This window comes from Lampetra fluviatilis, chromosome 18 (assembly GCF_964198595.1).
Source record: "Lampetra fluviatilis chromosome 18, kcLamFluv1.1, whole genome shotgun sequence".
Classification (NCBI taxonomy): Eukaryota; Metazoa; Chordata; class Hyperoartia; order Petromyzontiformes; family Petromyzontidae; genus Lampetra; species Lampetra fluviatilis.
In genome coordinates, this window is record NC_136292.1 from 4,763,507 (window position 1) to 4,782,737 (window position 19,231).

The 19,231-nt window shown below is 43.6% G+C and overlaps 1 protein-coding gene across 10 annotated transcripts in view; it reads left to right on the forward strand.

The window, feature by feature from the left end:
- LOC144937111 (neurexin-1-like) overlaps window positions 1-19,231 on the forward strand; it is a 392,794-nt gene that overhangs the window by 358,581 nt on the left and 14,982 nt on the right. For 6 of the 10 annotated variants that reach the window (XM_078864394.1, XM_078864395.1, XM_078864387.1 and 3 more), the window contains 3 exons: window positions 6,030-6,201; window positions 14,218-14,307; window positions 15,570-15,889. In XM_078864394.1, coding sequence (XP_078720520.1) covers window positions 6,030-6,201; window positions 14,218-14,307; window positions 15,570-15,889 — 582 coding nt within the window. The remainder of the gene's footprint in view (window positions 1-6,029; window positions 6,202-14,217; window positions 14,308-15,569; window positions 15,890-19,231) is intronic. The other 4 variants (XM_078864391.1, XM_078864390.1, XM_078864392.1 and 1 more) reach the window with 1 other exon arrangement.

The following is a 19,231-nucleotide window of genomic DNA, read 5'->3' on the forward strand; positions in this document are numbered from 1 at the left end:
ATAGCGACTGCGCACGGGAAAAGATGCTCAAGGCCGCATCTTCCATTTATTTTCTGGTCTTTCCCCCCCCCCCCCCAACATTATTTCTTCCAATTGTGCCGTGAGTGTCACGTCATGAGAAGGTCACGTGCATTCAGAACCCTGGCAGAGCACTGCATCAGCCTGTGGAAGGATGTATCGTAGAACTACTACCGAGATCCCTTCAAGTGACCTCTTGCATCCACACCAAAGGGGGGGGGGGGGTCGGATGCAACACTTTTGGACCTGCCATGTCAGTAAAAGAAAACTGACATTCATGTGGGTTTTTTTTAATTCTCACATCTTTAATTTTGTTAAGTTAAATGGCAAAAAATAACATGTCAAGAACGCGGTTTAATCACGGTTGGTGACCTCGATTCTAAAATAAATGAAAAAATAATATTTCTAAATTTTACCAGGTAAGGCTCACTGAGCTATATAACTTTTTTTTCGGAAGCGACCTGGCAATCGAAAATTATAGCCCAACGAAGTGGCTTATCACGTCGACATTTCTAGCAGCGCAAATACCCTAAACGCGTGTTCATGAATGCGGAGAACCCCGAGAAAAATCCACACGACCACGGGAAGAACACACAGACTCCGTATATACAGCAGACTTCAGGGTCACGATCGAACCCACGACCTCCTGTATACCAGGCGAGGTAGTTAACATCTCGCCAGATTCTCAGTGGTGCTAGCTCAGTGCTCTGGTCCTGCAAACACCTGACCACCCTCTTGTTTGCTGCCCTTGAAAGACCAATGCAATACTGTACTGTGGGCAAATGGCTTTTGGTTTACTCTGCCATGTACAATTGCACGTCGTATCTGCAATCAGCCTCAATCGGTGACAAACCATGCACAGAAATTACTATTTGTTTATTTCGGTAAAGTCACGTAGAAATAAAATGAATAAAATACAAAAAATTCGTGCACAGAAACTTCCATATGTCGGGGGTAACTGTCTGCGCCAGTTTATATATATTTTTTTAACAGGAGCCACAACCTCTCTCTGAAATGGTAAAGATGAGACTTAAAATCGCAGGCAGCCAGTGGTGGAAAAACATTTATCCTGCGAGGGCAGATGGACCATCATCTCCCCATCTGTGAGAGTCTTGCACTAGACCGCTGAGGTTCTATGCTGCTGGAATTAGCAATGTACCCTGCAGAACAGCATTTGGCCTCACACTGTTCATATTCTTGGTTCTGATGCTTAAGCATTTTAATTTAACTTGCATATCTTTTATAAATGCAGTTGAATGATCCGCATTGTGAAAACTGCCGAATGCATCGAATGTTTTTGTTATTTTTACATTGAGACATTGGAGGGAGAGGCGGCGCAGCTGTTAGCGCTGTGCGCTGTAAACGCGTTGGGCTTGCCATGGTTAACACCAGTAGCAAGTGACATTTAGAACAAAAATATTTATTTTTACTTAAGGAATCCGATGAGCTATCAAGCTATTTTTCACAAATGTCCAGTAGGACATTTAACCCCCCCCCCCCCCTCGCCTTCACCAACCGACACTGACCAATACTCACTCATGACTGACTAACTTCATCCAACAGTGGATCAATAAAAGCTGCAAATTATTATTCTTGAAAACGATGGCCGATTCCATGGAAACATAATTACAGCAGCAACGCGGACAAATTACCAATGGCCCCCTTTATGCGTCACACCATCCTGCTGTAGATGAACAGAACCTCTAAAAGCCCACATGCTGCCAATGTTGAACGCCGTCATTATCAGGTTCGGTGTCCCATGCTATAATTCCATTGCCGAAAAATAGACCGCGTGCACGGAGTACAAATTGTGCGATATGTACTTTCGGCACCTCGAATACCAAGTAAACATTGAAATCTTTCAAGGCCCACGTGAGCGCAAGATATGCTTTGCGTACACGCGAATGTGGGGTAGTACACGCGTGCACAAACATGACTGCAACAAACAACCGTCTATTGTGTGATAGGACGTGGGATGCGCCCCCCTGCACAGAGCCACTTTGACCATGCTAAACTAATTCACTTGACCCGAGCAATGCCCCGTCCACCTCCCCCATTTCCACCCACAGCCATAAAACATTTAAATCATTCATGCCCCAGACTGCAATAAAGAGGCAAATGTCTGCACGGAAACTCGCGCTGTGATTTGTCACACAGAGGCAGCGGTTTAAAGCGTTCAAGTCGCCCGTTCCCCTATTTACTTCGCAAGCGAAACATGAGCGTGTGCATTTTTTTTAACGCGCGCACACACAATGCGTGCGTAATGCTAGTAAACCGAGAGTCAACGCTACGTCTCGCGGTCACAGCCTGGCGGGAGCGAACCCAGCAACCGCGTGCCGTGGAGCGGCACTTTCCAGGTGATCGTCATTAGCGCTCGTGCAAATTTGGCCTCTCCTGACCCCAAAGCTCTGGGAGCAATGCATCAAACCATTTAGTACATTCGGTATCCGTGTAATTCTTGCTATAGGGCAAGGCAATCACAAAGGCGGTATGTTCAAAGACGATTATAGTTTGCAGTCGTTTCACAGCGGGAGGGGGGGGCGGGGAGATTTTGCTGCGTGGCTTCACCCAATTAAGTCATTTGCAAAGCAATTTACAAAAATTAAAAAATTTTGGACGCTCATGTGAGCACACTTGACCTTCTCTTTTTCAAATAACGTCACAGGATCTTTAGCGCCCACCGTGAATCAGACGGCGCGTAGCCCCCCCTTGGCTAATCGCGCCTGCAGTATTAACCAGGGCGGCCACCGGGCTTCACAAGCACGAGGCTCCACAGCGAGTCGCGAACGCACTTCCACTCGGCCACGTGACTGTGAAGCCCAAAGCGCGACATCGACATCACTTGAATGATAATTGGTTTTTAACCTTCTATCTGGCAACAAAACAGACACCTTTTTTTACAAGGAGTCATGTTTGCATAGACCACAATACCTGCAGCCATAATGCAAAAAAATATATATACCTGCAGCCATAATGTTTGCATTATGGCTGCAGGTATTGTGGTCTATGCAAACAAGACTCCTTGTAAAAAAAAAGGTGTCAGTTTTGTTGCCAGATAGAAGGGTAAAAAAACAATTATATTTTTTACTGGCAAATGAGGTTCCAATGGTGTAATCACTTGAATGCACAAGGCACCATTACCATGGCAAAGAGCAATATACCTTAAACTGTTCAAGCGGACGTGGGAAGGCAGCATCTCAGCACATTTGATTCAGACGTCAATTTTTCTTCTTTTTTTTCTCTCTCTCTCTCTTGCGGTACAATTCCACTAATCTGTTGCTCAAGTGGGCTTTGATAGCCAACGACAGGCTCTAACTCACCATATTGGCTATTGATCGGCTGGAGAAGGGCTCGAAAGGCGGGCCTGCGGGATACCTTGCGATTCTGTGCTGCAGGATTATGGTAAGCAATAAGCCGTAACGATCGAGAGTGAGTACTTGGTAGAGGATTACCTCCGGATCCCTGGACAGTGAGAAATTCCAATTAATGGTGGCAAATGGAGTGTCTCGGAGCCACGGAAATCGTTACATGGACCGGGTTTTTGTGCGTTACAAACTCGGGTTTTTCATTGTGTCCAATCTGTTTTTAGAACAAAAACCACACAAAGGACGTTCGCGCGTTGTGTGCGTTCAATCTGGCGAGTTGTTAAGATCGTGACTCTGTGTATGTGTCTTGTTGTTTTGCGTCTTTGCCAGATGTGGGTGTTGGGTGAGGAGGGGGGGGGACAGGCCTAGGAGCGAGAGCATTGATGACAGCTGTTGAGAAAAGATTTGTTTTTTATTGCAGGGTTTCTGAGGGTTTGCTAAGAGCGTTCTTTCACCACGCTATAATCGAGTGTCTGTTATGACACGCCGCACCCACATGTCGGACTTTGTGAGAAACGCATAGCCCATTGAGATCTGACACTTAAATATGTGTGTGTTTGTAGAGTGTTGCCTATTGACACCGTGGGGACGCAGGCAGTGTGGTGGTTGGCGCGCTGCGCTATTAACCCGCCCAGTTCAATTCCCGCTCACGGCCACCAACACCAGTGACGATTTATCCGAACCCGGCCTGGGTCTCCCCTAGGTCGACTCAGCCTCAAATGAGTATCTAGTGCGGTGTGTACACATCGCAACTGAGGAGACAAAGGCGACCGGGCGTGGTGTTGGCCACCCACCCCCTCGTGTGCCGTGCCGGCCTTCATAGGTGCTCGCGAACAGCACTTGCCCCAACAGTCTGTTTAAGGCTATACGGGGGAGCTTTGTCTTTTTTGTCTTTTGCTTATTGACAACACTAGTGACGATTTTCTGAACCGTGTTTGGTTCCTACAATAGGTCGACTCAGCCATAAATGAGTACCTGGTGCGGTGTTTAAACATCGCCACTGGGGAGGCATGGATGACATGGCTCATATAATTATAAGGCCAGTCGTGAGAGATTGCTGACAGCTCTTGAGAAGAGACAAACAGCATTACACTATAGTGAATAAACTGTACATGGCAATGAACTAAATTATACAATAATAGACAGCCTCGACAGGCGAGCAGAGGTGGAATGGTTTCGGCAGCTGGATCGAGTGTATGCCTGAATTTAACATTTTTATTTCTGCCAAAACTCAATAATTTCTGGCAGAAAAAAATACAAAATTGTACCAATAGATGTAAAATTCACATTATAACCCTTGCAACATCATTCGTTTCACCAATCGATTGAATTTTGCCTTCTATAAACAGACATCCATGGGCTCGAGGCATGAGATAATTCACACTCTGCCAGCAATACGATGATTTGTCAGGAATCTAGAATCCATTTGATGTTCGTCTTGTTCATTCCATCCTGTTTCGTGTATCAATCCTCATTATTTTCGTTGCCTAATTTGCACAATTCTGTTCACTCCATTACCCTAATCGCTCCTGCGATTAGCACGGCTGGTTACGTACGGTGTGAAAGAAGTTCAACATACGTACATAATTTGCATTAATTTGCCTAAAATATAAATAACTGCTTGGAAAGTGCACGATGCAGTGCACGTGTCGCGAGCATAAGGAACGATCTGAGTTGATGAATCGATGAATCATCGCATGCCTAATAGGCTCTCCCCTGGTTAAATGAAGGGCACTGGCTAATTAATTGATTCACCAATGCCAGTAGATTCATTTCTCCATTGATTAGCTTGCCTCGTTAGGAATTTAATATCCGATTACCCTGCTCTGGGCAGGTGGCACAGAGGTCAGAGCACTAAGCCGTTACTCCTCAAATCCTGGGCTTGAATCCAGGCAGGCACCCGTGATTAAACCAGGCCCTCAAATACGGCGGCGAGTTTGTGGTCTCAGCCCAGTCGCCAATGATGGCAGATAAACAAATAAGATTTTTTTTTTATAATAAATATACAAAATTTGGCTTTTCAATGATTATTGCAAAATTCCAGCTCGAAGAATATAAAAAAAACATATTGCATTCACTGTCCTGCAACAAACAATTTACGTACGTGGGAAATAAGTTCAAAGCACATGCATAATTGCAGTGGGCGAGGGAGTATGCAATACCAAATGTGAAGAGGCTAAGTATTTTTCAGGAGAGATGCTGTGAAATTCTCTTTCAAGACCAGCCTCTGACACACAGGCTTGCACACTGCTCTCCAAAATTTGCAAATGGATCATTTTACAAGACATTGCAAAGAACACAATTGGGAGAAAAATGAGACCCAAAATATATTTAAACATTTAGAGTATATATCCAAATTTATTTTCCCAAGTCCTTTACCCAATGGCAGGTCTCAAAGTTCTCCATCCTCTGTCCTCTGATCTTGACCTTTCTTCTTCATTTGCCTTCACCCTTTCTTCAGGCAGTCAAGCGGCAGTTGTATTTATCCACCTCTTGCGTCTACATCCCTCCTTCCTTCCAGGACTTGCTCCATCAAGCTCCCACCTCTGAGAATGTGCCCAAATCCAAACTCTACGCCATTTCTGGATCGTTGGGACGAGGGCTCCTGCGCCCAAAATTACCACGGAAAACTCTATCCCCTTACAGGAGCAAGGCAAGGTCGGCGTGATTTTTAACGTGGGCACGGACGACATGGTGATAACGGAGGACGACGCGCTGGTAAACGACGGCCGGTACCACGTGGTGAGGTTCACCCGCAGCGGAGGCAACGCCACCTTGCAGCTTGACCAGCTTCCCGTCAAAGAGCGCTCCCCTTCAGGTACGTGGGACAACAATCGCCTCGAGCTGCTCGCCCCACACACTCTCCCCACTTTAGCCATTCCACGGCCCAGCAGGCGCCACCACGCACACACGCATAGCCAGTTACTAGGCAATGGTGCAGGCTGGCCTGGGACTTTTCGGCCGCTATTCACATTCGAGCGCATATGGTGCACACGTCGGTGACAACAACCGCTGCCGCCGCCGCCATTCGCCACTAAATGGTGGCGAGATGTTAACTCCCTCGCCTGGTATGCAGAAGGTCGTGGGTTTGATCGCGACCCCTGACGCCTGCTGCTGTATATTTGAAGCGTGTATGTTCTCGTGGCCGTGTGGATTTTTCTCCAGGTCCTCTGGTTTTTTCCCTCCACATTTAGAATCCATGTGCGTTTAAAGTATTTGTCTGCTATAAATGTCCACCTGATAAGCCACTTCGTTGCGCTATCATTTGTGGCCAGGTCGCTTCTGAAAAATAGCTGTATAGCTCAGTGAGCCTTACCTGGTGAAATAAAAAAAAGTTTTGAGTGACGGTGACGTCACCACAGCATCTTCTTGGTTCTTTCGGTAAAGTCACGTAGAAGGGAAGTAATAAAATAATAAAAATAAAACATAATAAAATAATTCTCACGACGTTTCGGCCACAACGCAAGCAGCCGTCCTCTTGCGTTGTGGCCGAAACGTCGTGAGAATTATTTTATTATGTTTTATTTTTATTATTTTATTACTTCCCTTCTACGTGACATTACCGAAAGAACCAAGAAGATGAATCCCTGCAGTCACGAAAGCTTTAAATCGAAAAGTCACCACAGCACTTGTGCCAAGCTAGGTGCCCTTTGAGGCCATGTAGCGTGTCGTAGGCTTGCTGGCAAGAGGTCTCAGGACAGGCCCGGATTGACCGTCTAAGATGACTGCCAAACACACACCACCTGTGCTCTGACCTGTGCCAACGAGCATTGTTGTGAGCATTGCTCTTCTGACCTGTTGTTGTGGGTGTGTGGCTACCCTCCAATTGCCCAGCAGCATCCTTCACGAGTCTCCTCCATAGCACACACACACACACGCTGTGTGCTTTTAGACGCAGAGCGTGTCTGTCATTAAGAGTCAGGTAGCTTACTCACAATTGTGTGTAAAAATTATAATGTGGAGAATTTCCAATGGATGTGTCTTAATTTCGGTACGGTATAACAATGTGATTTTTCGCGATATACAGCTAGATGTTATTTATTCTGTGCATGTGTATGTTGAACTTCTTTCACACCGTACGCAGCCAACCGAGCTAATCGGAGGTGCGGCGGGGGGAAGGCACAAACTAAACACAAAAAGCAATTACAAACAAATGAGTTTTCAATCTCAATTTAAAACCGATGTCAAATTCGCTGCCATTCGGCGCCATGGTTATTGTGGAAGACCTGATCACTTGGGAACTGGTTTGAGAGAGACCAACCTCCAAAAAAAAACAAATAAACTTTGCCCGACAGAATGCCAAGAATAGCGGCGCAAAGGGAGCCACTGACTCAAATGTGCGCGCTGTGTGGAGCGCGCACGTGTGGCTCATTATCCGTGGGTTATACAACCTCCCAACGGGCTGTCACCCTGAGCTCACCCTTCATGCAGACAAGCCACCGTCTTGAGTGCTTTAAATAGCGAGAATATGCTCGTTTGTGGCACTGTAAATTACCCAACGAACCGTAGCGGTGAACGATGGTGTTGGCTGTGGCACACACAGTTGGCTATAGGCAACGGTGACATGGCGATTGAAGTCGATGCTTACCGCTTGCGACAATGCGCAGAATAAGGCACTGGGAAATTATTACACGATTTCTATGAGCAAAGAGAAAGTCGCAGTGATTTGCTGCTCAAATGAGCACTTGAGGCAGTGCTCATCTTGCCGTTTACAGCCCTGAGCTCAGAGGTGGAAATTACAAATTCCTATGATGGCGCGAGTCTCTTCATAGGACAACCGCTGCAGACTCCTCCGCAACGTAGTACGTATTTTATCGACCCAGGGAGAGATGACGGGCTGAGTCAACAACCTCCGACCAGGACTTGAACTCGCAACCCTCCGGTTGAGATGCCGCCTGCTCAACCACTGAGCCACCTGGGCGGATGTTTGGATTCGTATTCCTTGCACGTCATTAGTCCACGTGACCGCTTGCAATCACTGTTGGCGGTACAGTTGAACCGCAGTGTCACCAAATTAACACGTAGGCTTTCGCGACCAATATTATTCATAATCAACGTTTTTGGGTTTAGATCGCGTTATTTATAAATGTGTCGTAACCCTCCACCACCCGACACGGCCAATCAGTAAAAAAAGTGTCACGTTGACAAAAGACAAATAGTTCACTGCTTTAGCCCACCGGTGTGTTGAAGCGTGAAACTCAAATTGTAAATTGTTGTGGTTTCATGCTTCAACACACCGGTGGGCTAAAGCAGTGAACTATTTGTCTCTTGTCAACGTGACACTTTTTTTACTGATTGGCCGTGTCGGGTGGTGGAGGGTTACGACACATTTATAAATAACGCGATCTAAACCCAAAAACGTTGATTATGAAAGTGTCACCAAAGTTATACATTCCCGAATCGAAATTACAACCCGGAGTTTTGACAAATCACCAAATCTCGAGGTGCGATGAAGTCGTTTCAGGACGAGTTTACAAAAAACTTTCCAAAGTAAATTTCGATTTAAAGCTTTCGTGACTGCAGGGATTCATATTCTTAGTTCTTTCCCTTCTACGTGACTTTACCGAAAGAACTAAGAATATACTTTCCATAGTGTTGCCGCAAACGAACAGGCATGGGTCGGTTAATACAAAAAAAACACGAACCCTTATTACAATGATTCCGTGCACTTGCGAGTACCTTGACCCATGCCCCAAATTATATCAAAGTACATCCAAATGCAGCTGTGTGGAGTGGGCACTATTTCCCGTGCTATAATTCACCATGCCAGCAACGGCTCGTAAATCTGAATGCGCAAAAGAAATTTACTTTCAAGCCTTGTGCGAGGGGTAATTCGATAGATATATCAATGCAGCCAAAAAGGATTATGGTGAAAGTGATGATCAAATGGTGAGGAGGAGCAATGCAACCGGGGCACGCACGCAAGAGAGATGGATTTCAGCTCTGCAGTGGCAGAAGTGATGACACAAGCAGAGTGAAGGCTCTTCATTCACCAGCAGAAGGAGAATGGCAGATGATGGTCTATCAAAAGACAGCACGCTCTGTGTCTGGTCTATGCGTACGGATATTGAGTTGTGCGAAATGAAATGTAGCGCGGCATCAAACTGTAATGTCCCAACGCAATTAATCCTTGTGTGTGAAAATTATGAGGCATATCAAGACCAATACGACTATTAGGTACGTTTTGGCATCCGTCCAAAATGATTTTTCTTAACAATGGCATTATAAATGGCCACTAGAAATTAAATGAAAATAAATAGCTCTCCCGCTATATTTCTCCTGCCTCAGCAGTTCTCCTACTGTGTTTTCTTCACCTGAAGACGATTACTTGTGTTGCGATCGAAACGTCGTGATGTTTATTTTTTATTTTTCTATCTCCGTGACTTTACCGAAAGACCCATATAGTCGAAAGTACACTGCTAAATCATATATGTATTTGTTTTAATTGGCTTACACACAGTTCAAAACAGCAGACATGAACAACTCAACTCCACTTATAAACGCGAGAGATAAAAGGGAAGGGGAGGCACAGCACAAATGAGGGCAGGGAAAGGGAGGAGGAAACAGGATAACCGCAGAGATTTCTGCAGAGACTACATGAATAGATCACTATTCCTTCGAGCAAAAGAAAATACATTAAACTGCCCAAATCAATTTGTTTCTCGCTTGCTTCGCTGCAGCAACAAACACACACAAATGGTGGAGGCCGGAGCTTGCAGGGTGCAGCACAGGACGGGGAAAATATGGAGGACTGCTGCTGCTGCTGCTGCTAACAACCACGACTTGGTTTTTTTCCTATTCCTCTTGCCTGAAGCTCAAGCATATCCAGTGCTTCATTACGCAGCGTTCCTGACATAATGTGGCAGCAGCGCAGAGTAATACCGGTACAATATGCTCCGAGAACGGAGGTAACGGGGAAAAATAGAATATGGCTCGGCTGAAACACGCCAATATCCTCTTATTGAACACAAGGGGAGCTTTATCATTCGCCCGATATTATTCCATTACAGTCCTTAAGAAAATACGGTTTAATCTCAGAGATGTGAACGTGCAACAAAGACGCACATAGTGGACCAAGAAGAAAAGAAAGATAGAGAGGAGGAGGAAGAGAGAAAAAACTGGGAGACTGGTTTATTTTCCCCATACAGATACAAACATTCTCGTGGCCTACATTGGATAAATGCCTTGGGCAAAATAAAAAAAATAAAGAGCTGGAGGAAAAGTTTCAATCTGATAGCTCTCGCAACAGAAAAGTGCACGGAGTTTTTTTTTTGTATTTAAACCCGGTTCTTTCTGCCGTAGAATTTGCCACAGGCCAACGCTCACAAACACGGGGACTGGAGCCGGCTGATAAGACCACGGTCGCTCCGTTAACCCCTTGTTCTCTCCCCATTTTATCGGCAGTTTCGCAATCAGGCTACCGGCCGCCGTTACTGGTGTATGTGCCTCTTCATTAACACTCTCCCTAGGATTGGGTTTACGAGGACCTGAGACGCTTCACCGAGAAAAATTACAATAAAATCTTATGGTGCGGGAGAAAATTCCTCAGACTGGGCTTGTATGCTGCAGTGCATCCTCTAGAAACTATAAACTAAACTTTGTATTTTTTTTACCAGGAAAGGCACACTGAGCTATATATATTGCTCTTTTTCAGAAGCGATCTGGCCACACATGATAACTCAATCAAGTGGCCTATCATGTGGAAATTTATAGCAGCCAAATACTCTAAACGCATGTTGTTGATTCTAAATGTAGAGGGAAAATCCAGAGGGGACCAGGAGAAAAATCCACGTGACAACAGGGAGAACATGCAAACTCCAACGATACAGCAGGCGTCAGGGTCTGGATCGAACCCACGACCTCCTGTATACTAGGCGAGGTAGTTAACATCTCACCACTGTGGCGCCCCAACTAGGAGTGCTTTCGTGAAAATTGTGTTGTAGGCAAGTGAATGCAAATGGCTGATAAAGATGCATCCGCAAACAGCAGCTCGCATACACCGTAAGCGATAGGGAGTTGATAAAACAACACTGATACATCTCGTCCACACCAAGTCATTATAGCCTTGCTCGTTAAAAAAAGACTCGTTCATGCATTTCGATTACACATTCAATATCAATAAGTGCTGTTAGTTAGTTTGACACATAGGCTTTCGCGACCAATATTATTCTGGCAAAAATCGCCCGATGATGCTGGATGTAATTACCAGCAAAAGACATTGTAGTCAAATTGTAAATGTTGTGGATTTACTCTCCAACACACCGGTGGGCTGAAGTAGTAACCAATTGACGCGTATTGTTTACACATATATACTCAAGACATCTAACCCAAAAAAAACTTTCAAATCAAGTGCCGTTTGTTGCTGACCGCTTGCCATTTTTGGGCCCTGTGCTCATCGACCATGATCTTCTTTTTTTAAGCATGCGCATAACTTTTTTAACCACATGTGCAGCAGCCGCTTTAGGGGCTGGGCGGCCCAATTTCAATGCCAAGATTTCATCCATTCAATAGGGTTCACTCAGTGGGGGGGGGGGGGCTTTGAGAAAAGTAATTTCGTTTTTTTAAATTGGCAAATCATTTATAAACCAATTCACTCTCCAAGTTGACTTATTTTGTGCTGAATGATTTTATTTCTTCAAAAAATTTAAAATATTCATGAGCCCTTTTTATACTTTTGGCATGACTTATAAACGCCTGGGTATTAGCATTTCTAAATCCACGCTAATTTGTGTGGCTTCCCCCCCCCCAGTCACATTATTTTGACACACTATCAAATCCGAGCAAGTTGCGCGCGATTAAAGAGCGCGACATTGTCTTGTTAATTTGAAAGTTCAAACAGTCAAATTATAAAAATGGCTTGTAAACAACGGATGGAAACAAATTCTTTTCAAAATGGGACGTTAGCTTTGAAAGCCCAATTATAAATGACACATCAACCTCAATATGAAGATAACTGCGGTAAGGTACAAAGTACCACATTAAGTAACACAACAATGTGAACAAAAGTATGTATTTTCATGTCATTTGATTCGACATTTCCCAAAGATTTCCTCAAAGTGAACTCCACGAAGCTTCCATTGGCAGCACATGCTCATAAGACAAAAAAGTAGCTCGTAAGAAGTGATGAAACGGCACCCTGAATAATAAAAAATAAAATTCATTTTGACAGTTCTGTATTTCTGCTGTTTTTTTAAATGAAAGTGTCGAGGGGTTAGAATGAGAGGTCAGCAGGACATGGGCAGAAACGGAGCTGATAGCATTGACAAGGTCCTGCATGAAAGGAATCGAATGGCAGGGTTTATCTCTTCTTTACACTTACAAAGCATTTAATGGAGAGATAAGGGAATAGATACACTTGCAGATTCTGCACGGTGACTGATTATTATTTTTGTACAAAGCGCCAGACTATCGTCGTTGATAATCTGCCTTCTTAGGCTTTTCAAAAACCAAACACAGTGTGTACAATTCATTGAACGATTCATACCTTGGCCAAAGCAAATGGTGTAAAACAAAAATGATCCCCCCAGATAATATAGCAGTTTTACTAAAATCCAAAGATCTGAATTTTCCTCAGCCAAAATTGTGCAATGTGCCTCATAGCAACACTGTTGTAATTTCTGTTGAATATTTTGCTTTGAAGAGGTCAAGTATCAATTTATTTGAAGACCCGGTGTAAGTAGGTGGCTTTGTGGATCGTGCCCTGTCCTCCTATGCCACCGCTGTACCTTTCAAATTAAGCCAATGTACTCGTGATGGCCTTCACCCTAGATTGCAATGAATTAATGGCACTGAATTTGCTTCAGCCCAGTACACACAGCGGGCTAATGCCAAGGAACAAGCGCCAGCTAGCACCACTCACCACGACGATCTGTCATCCATCATTCACTCAAGAATCTTTCATCATGAGTCAATTCGCAAATATTAAATTGTCTTTGAGGACTATGACCAATCCACCATTTATCCTTCAAAATTATGCCAGATTTGACTTTTCCTTTCCTTGTGACGAGGCTCTGAACCAAAGGTCACCGCAAGAGATTATGGATCTCCCAAAAAAAGCTCCCTTCATCCCACTGATGGACGTGGAATAAAAATGATTGTGCTAGGTTCATTGTTCGGTGTCACCGATATGTACCGTCCACTAAGCACACATCCTGCCAAACCATGCCAGTGCCTGTGTTGGTGTGCTCGCGTGTGCACGCATGTGTACGGACGCGTGCGTTAAATGTGCGCATGCATTCTTGCCGTTGTGAAATATGTAATCTGTATTTGAATGTTAAGCAATAAATTATACAAATGGCTTGGGACAAATTAGGCTTTTTGTAATGCATGCAACTCTCTCAATGCATTAGTTAGGTACCGTTGACCTTACAAATGTGTGCAATTTTTTTTCGATAGATATATATAAAAAATAAAATATCTTGTTACATGATAACTAAAGCCATTTAGTGCACTAACACTTTTAAAGCAAGTAAAATGTTAGCTCATTCAAAATGTTTTAATGTCTAACGCTATGTCTTTTAAGCCAAACCTAATTTGCACAGTCATTTAAAAGTGTGAGGTTTAACATATATCTTCAATGAACTAAGAGTATTGTTAAAAAAAAATCAATGAGCACCTCTCACCTAAATGTTTAAACCTGTGTGAATTGGTAGGTCGGTGTGCGAATTGAAAACATTAACAAGCTTAAGTTCTTTAAAAAAAAAACACAAGTTCCGAGTACTAAAATAGCGGTCTGTTGCTTCACTAACTTTTAACGTGTTACGTGTATTTTTTTTTAAAGAGTCTGTTTTAAATGGTGTAACTTAATCTAATTGTCTCTTTATTAAACCTGAAGGGAACAGTGATAGCGATCGGCTGACGATCGCTAGGTCTCGCATTCCACCCAGACTTGGTCGAGTGGTGGACGATTGGCTGCTTGATAAAGGTAACATCTGCAATTAAAATGGAACGACAACAAAAAAACTGTCCACGCAAAAACCTGCTAACCATCCTCTAAACATTAAACCACCCCGTTTTTTTGTATTTCAACTCAAACATGAACGCATCTCCTTTGTTTATATAATTATACAATGTTCCTTTCTTTTCTGACATCTGTTGTTTTTGTCCAGCATCTGCGAGCGAGGCATGAAATATTAACAGCTTCATGGCTTTAAATTCATTCGGCATGGATAAATCACCGTCAGTTTGAAATCAAACTGTAGATGTTGTGACTTTTTTTGGGGCTTTTTCCTTTTGACCATTTAATTCACTTTTTGTTTTTCATATCATGCATTCATTTTTGAATGTAACCATTACAAAACAACTTGTGAAGTAAAACATTGTGTTAAAGGGACTACATTAAATTAATTTTAAAAAACTAAACGAATATAAATTTTACATAAAAGAAATTTCATATAAATTATTTTAGTTTACAATAAATTAGGTAAGCTTTTTCGCTTCGACTTTTAATTAAACAAACTTTGTTTAGAAAAGGAAAAAAATATGATAAAAATATATGAAAACTAATATGATAAACCATTTAAAAGTCCCTTTAACAAAAACATAAATGTCATCGCATGTTTTATGCACCATAAAAGAATATCTTAGTTGCAGCGTAATGTCATGTTTAACCCATACTCGTAAATGTTTCAACCGATAATCACAAACATTAAATGTTAAAAACCATTGGTTTTTTGTCACAAATCCTTGTTATCCAGTAAATACAGCATGTTCATTAACTTCATAGTTCTTTACATACAGCTTTGAGCTTCATAACATCACGTACACACGTGCATGCATACATGCATATAAACATGCATTACATACATACTGTGCAATGCAGCTAATACAAAAATACAGCCAGCTTTCCGATGTGCTTTCGAGTTGTACCATGTGTTGTTTTAGCATGATGTCCAATTCTTCTCTACACGTGCTGGGGGCTTCTTCAAGAACCAAGTTCAGATCCTGAGGAAGCTCTCAGCATGTGGGTAAACACTGAAGAAACGCAAAAGTAGGTGGTTCAAAACGTTGGACATCATGCCCGGGAACGACATGTGGTACAACCCGAATACGCATCGGAGAGTTACACAGGCACAACTGCAAAAAAACTACACCGTCATCACAATCTTGGCAGATTTATCTGCCGCCGACTCTACGCTTTCAACGCCGGCGAGCCCTTAAGTCGGATTCACAGTCTTCCTCTTGCAGGGCGGCAGCTGACGATATTCAACAGCCAGGCTGCGATATCCATCGGAAGCAAAGAGGGCGAGCGGCCCTTCCAGGGCCAGCTCTCAGGCCTCTACTACAACGGCCTCAAGGTGCTCAACATGGCGGCGGAGGGAGACCCCAACGTGCGGGTCCAGGGTAACGTGCGCATGGTCGGCGAGCTGCCCTCACTCGCGTCCACCGAGACCGCCGTCACGGCCATGCCCACCGAGATGTCCACCACCATCATGGAGACGACCACCACGCTGTCCACCACCACCACGCGCAAGGCCCGCTCAACCACGCGTGACACCCCGCTCATAGTGAGTGAACGCGCGAGCGAACAACGCCGTCTTCCCCCCCCCCGCCCCATCTTCCGTCTCCTCTTGTCTTCTCCCCTTGCCCGTGTCCTTCCCCATCATCGTCTCCTCCCCCGTGGGCACGCCGATGTCCGATCAGTCTTGAGCTGGTGCCTGTCGTCTGCTGTTAGATTCTTGTTTAGGTAAATTGTACGATTTGCGCCGCTGTCTTTTGAGCGCAGCTCTGCCCGCCGGGCTTAAAAACGAATTATAAAATTAAGGTCCGGCCAAATGGTGGCTCACTTATATCACTTTCCCCCTTTTATTGCTTTGCTGGAGACAAACAGATGAAGCTTCTGATGAAAGGTGGCCCAGGAATGCTCTCTAATCCTTTAAATATTAATAAGCATCTCCTTGACCCCCCAACAGGCAAGGCCGCATAATTTAATTACAACTCATGAAAAAATATTTGTTACACGGATACCTGGCCCCCTAACAAAAATAATGTATTACAAATCCTTATCGGAGCAATGCAAACAGAAGCGTAATGATTTCATTTTCGGCATAATTAATGCTTCGTGTTAAATCGTGGCCAAGGTGACCTTCAGATCAGTCAGCTTTTAATTGGTTTAAGATTTGTGCAGAATAAAAGTTAATGGAAAAGCAGACAAGGCACGATGACAATCACCAGGGATACAATTTTAAATTTCAATAAACTGCATTACCTACCAAATTACAAACACTTTGTCTTCTCCTGTACAGCAATAATAATATTACTTTACCAAATACGCTTTAGCGGGTTTCAATTAACGTAAATAAATAATTTTCCAAAAAATACCGTAAACTAACGGACCTAATCAGCGCTGTGGAGGCTGTGTTCAGCTGAAACCAAGTGCCGACATTCAGGCTGAAATGTCATGTGGGAGCACAAAACTAATTGTTCCCATGGAAGAAACAGCGAGAGAGTGCACAAACCCGCTGGATGTGACCGTTTCCAAGCTGGAAACATGCAGATGGACTTAGGCGTCTTGTCACGACCGTCCGCGGAGAGGAAATTCAAGTCGCCCCTTCGTTTGTCTCCGAGACAACGGGACGACTGACCCCGAAACCATTCCGGGCCAATTAACTTCATGGCACAAATGTCTGTCGAGTCTTATTACATCCCGTATTCGACGTTTACTTCTAAAGAGTTCTACTTCTACAACCAACGTAAACCCCCACGGGTTGTCTTGTCTCTGTTCACCTATTCCGGCCGTGACCTTCAATACAAAACGATCCCCCCCCCCCTTTCACTGCACGATGCCACACCTTAGCCCCCCAGTCGCCAGAACATTTCTCCCTCGACAGAAGCTCCACTTCACTCCGCTGTCCGGAGATATAAGAGCTGCCTCCCTGAAACAAACACATTGTCGGCGAAATCACCGATTCTGGTCTTCGGGCCTTCAAATGCCAAGCACGTGCTTAATTTCACCACATGCCTTGTAGGGACTGAGTCTTTGAACTGCAGTGAACCAATGAGTATGCCGATTAGGCGTACTCATGTCTGATATGGCTGTTGTTCACAATTGCACTCGATATATAATTTTTTTTAGAATTGAATATAAAAAATGCGTTTTTGATTGAAAATTTCAAGGTGAGAATTCGATTTCTTGATGAGCACCGCTGGGCATACATATGCGGTCACATTCACGAGGACTCGGGCCAGCATTGCGTTACGATATTAGACAAGATGATGAAATGCCTCGAAGCAGTGAAGTTCAGATTTACATTTATTGATACGCAGGTAACCTGCACGAAATTTAGTCAGGGCAAAAAATAAATTTCACGTACTCGCTACCGTTTATTAGTTTTTCAAGAACCATTGGGCTTCTTTATAATCACTAATTGGTAACATATCCCAATGGTAAATCAATGGGCCTTGGCATTTTAGTGACAAGATACTGCTCAAAACCATTAACAAACCATCCGTTAATCAGTCAGTAGAGGGTTTGTGTTTTCACAGTTATTTTACAAAGCACGAGAAAGTTCACTTACCGATTTAAAACGTGAAAAACACAAGGTGTCTATTAAAAAAAAAACCTTTACGATTGTGTTTGCTATGCCATCGATAATCTGTGGCAATACCATTACTGCTATTATCAATAATATTTCCATAGCATTTCTATGCTTTGATGCATTCTTTATGGAATTATTTTTTTTATATTACATGCAGTTGCGTTAAAACTAACCTCAACTTGACCTCGAAGAAATAAGCTATCGCATAGCTGGAGGGGGCATAAAGAGCTAATTTGACAAAGTCTGTCCACACAAATAAAACTTCACACAGAGATGTAGGGCTGCATTAATATTTCAGCTAGATTATCTGTACAATTATTAAAACATTTACATCCCAAATGTTGTTCCTCTGATTGCTAAGATTTGGACGTATTGCAAATCTTTAACACATCCATCCTTCATGACAACAATTCACTGACTGCCCAATGTTTGTGTTAGCAACGAATGAAGTATTGGGTTGTTAAAATAAAAAAAAAATATGAATACAGAGTGCCATGCACTCACCCTGAATGAATAAATAACAATTACTAAGTATGGCACAATTATATCATACTTGGCATTATTATTATTATTATTGTTTTGCAAGACATTTTGTCTAGGGAAACAAAAACGTAAATATTTTAGAACGAAATATATATTTACACCTCCCTTGACTTGCTTATTTTTGTTCCTGCATTCGCCTCGTTGGTTTTTGTTTTGCGCTGAAGCCATCGCCAGTTGTGTCGGGGCGGTATAAAACGCGAGGATGTGGTTAAACGGAAAATCGCCAGCAGGCTCAGAGGGGGCCGCCAGGCGCCACGACGCGAGATAATGAGGGCCCGTCATGTTGCGGCAATGTCACCGTAATTGGACGTGACGGGCCCAGACACTGCCCAGCACCCTGGCAATAATAACCTGGCCGCTGTGGCCAAACCATCGCCAAAACACACTCCCCAATTTGCAGAATCCAACATGAAAATCACGTGCCAATTGTGGTCATGGTACAGACCACAGTCTCCATCCCCCTCCACGCCTGCGACTGGCAAACAGCATTGAAATTGATCATATAGCCGTAGCACTTTTACCCAAAGATCAGTTGCGGTTTTATAAATTGCACACGGTGTCATTTCCATAATTTTTATTTTATTTAAAATACCTTTTAAACGTAATGTGCATTTGTATTCTTTTGATGTTGCAATGTGCTGCAAATAATCGGATGAATTTTTTTTTTTTGCCAATTGCCCAGGCTGCTGTGTTTTCCAATTACATTTTATATTGACTCCCAATTCTTTTAATACCCGCTGCCACAATCTGCTATACCCCCCCCCCCAC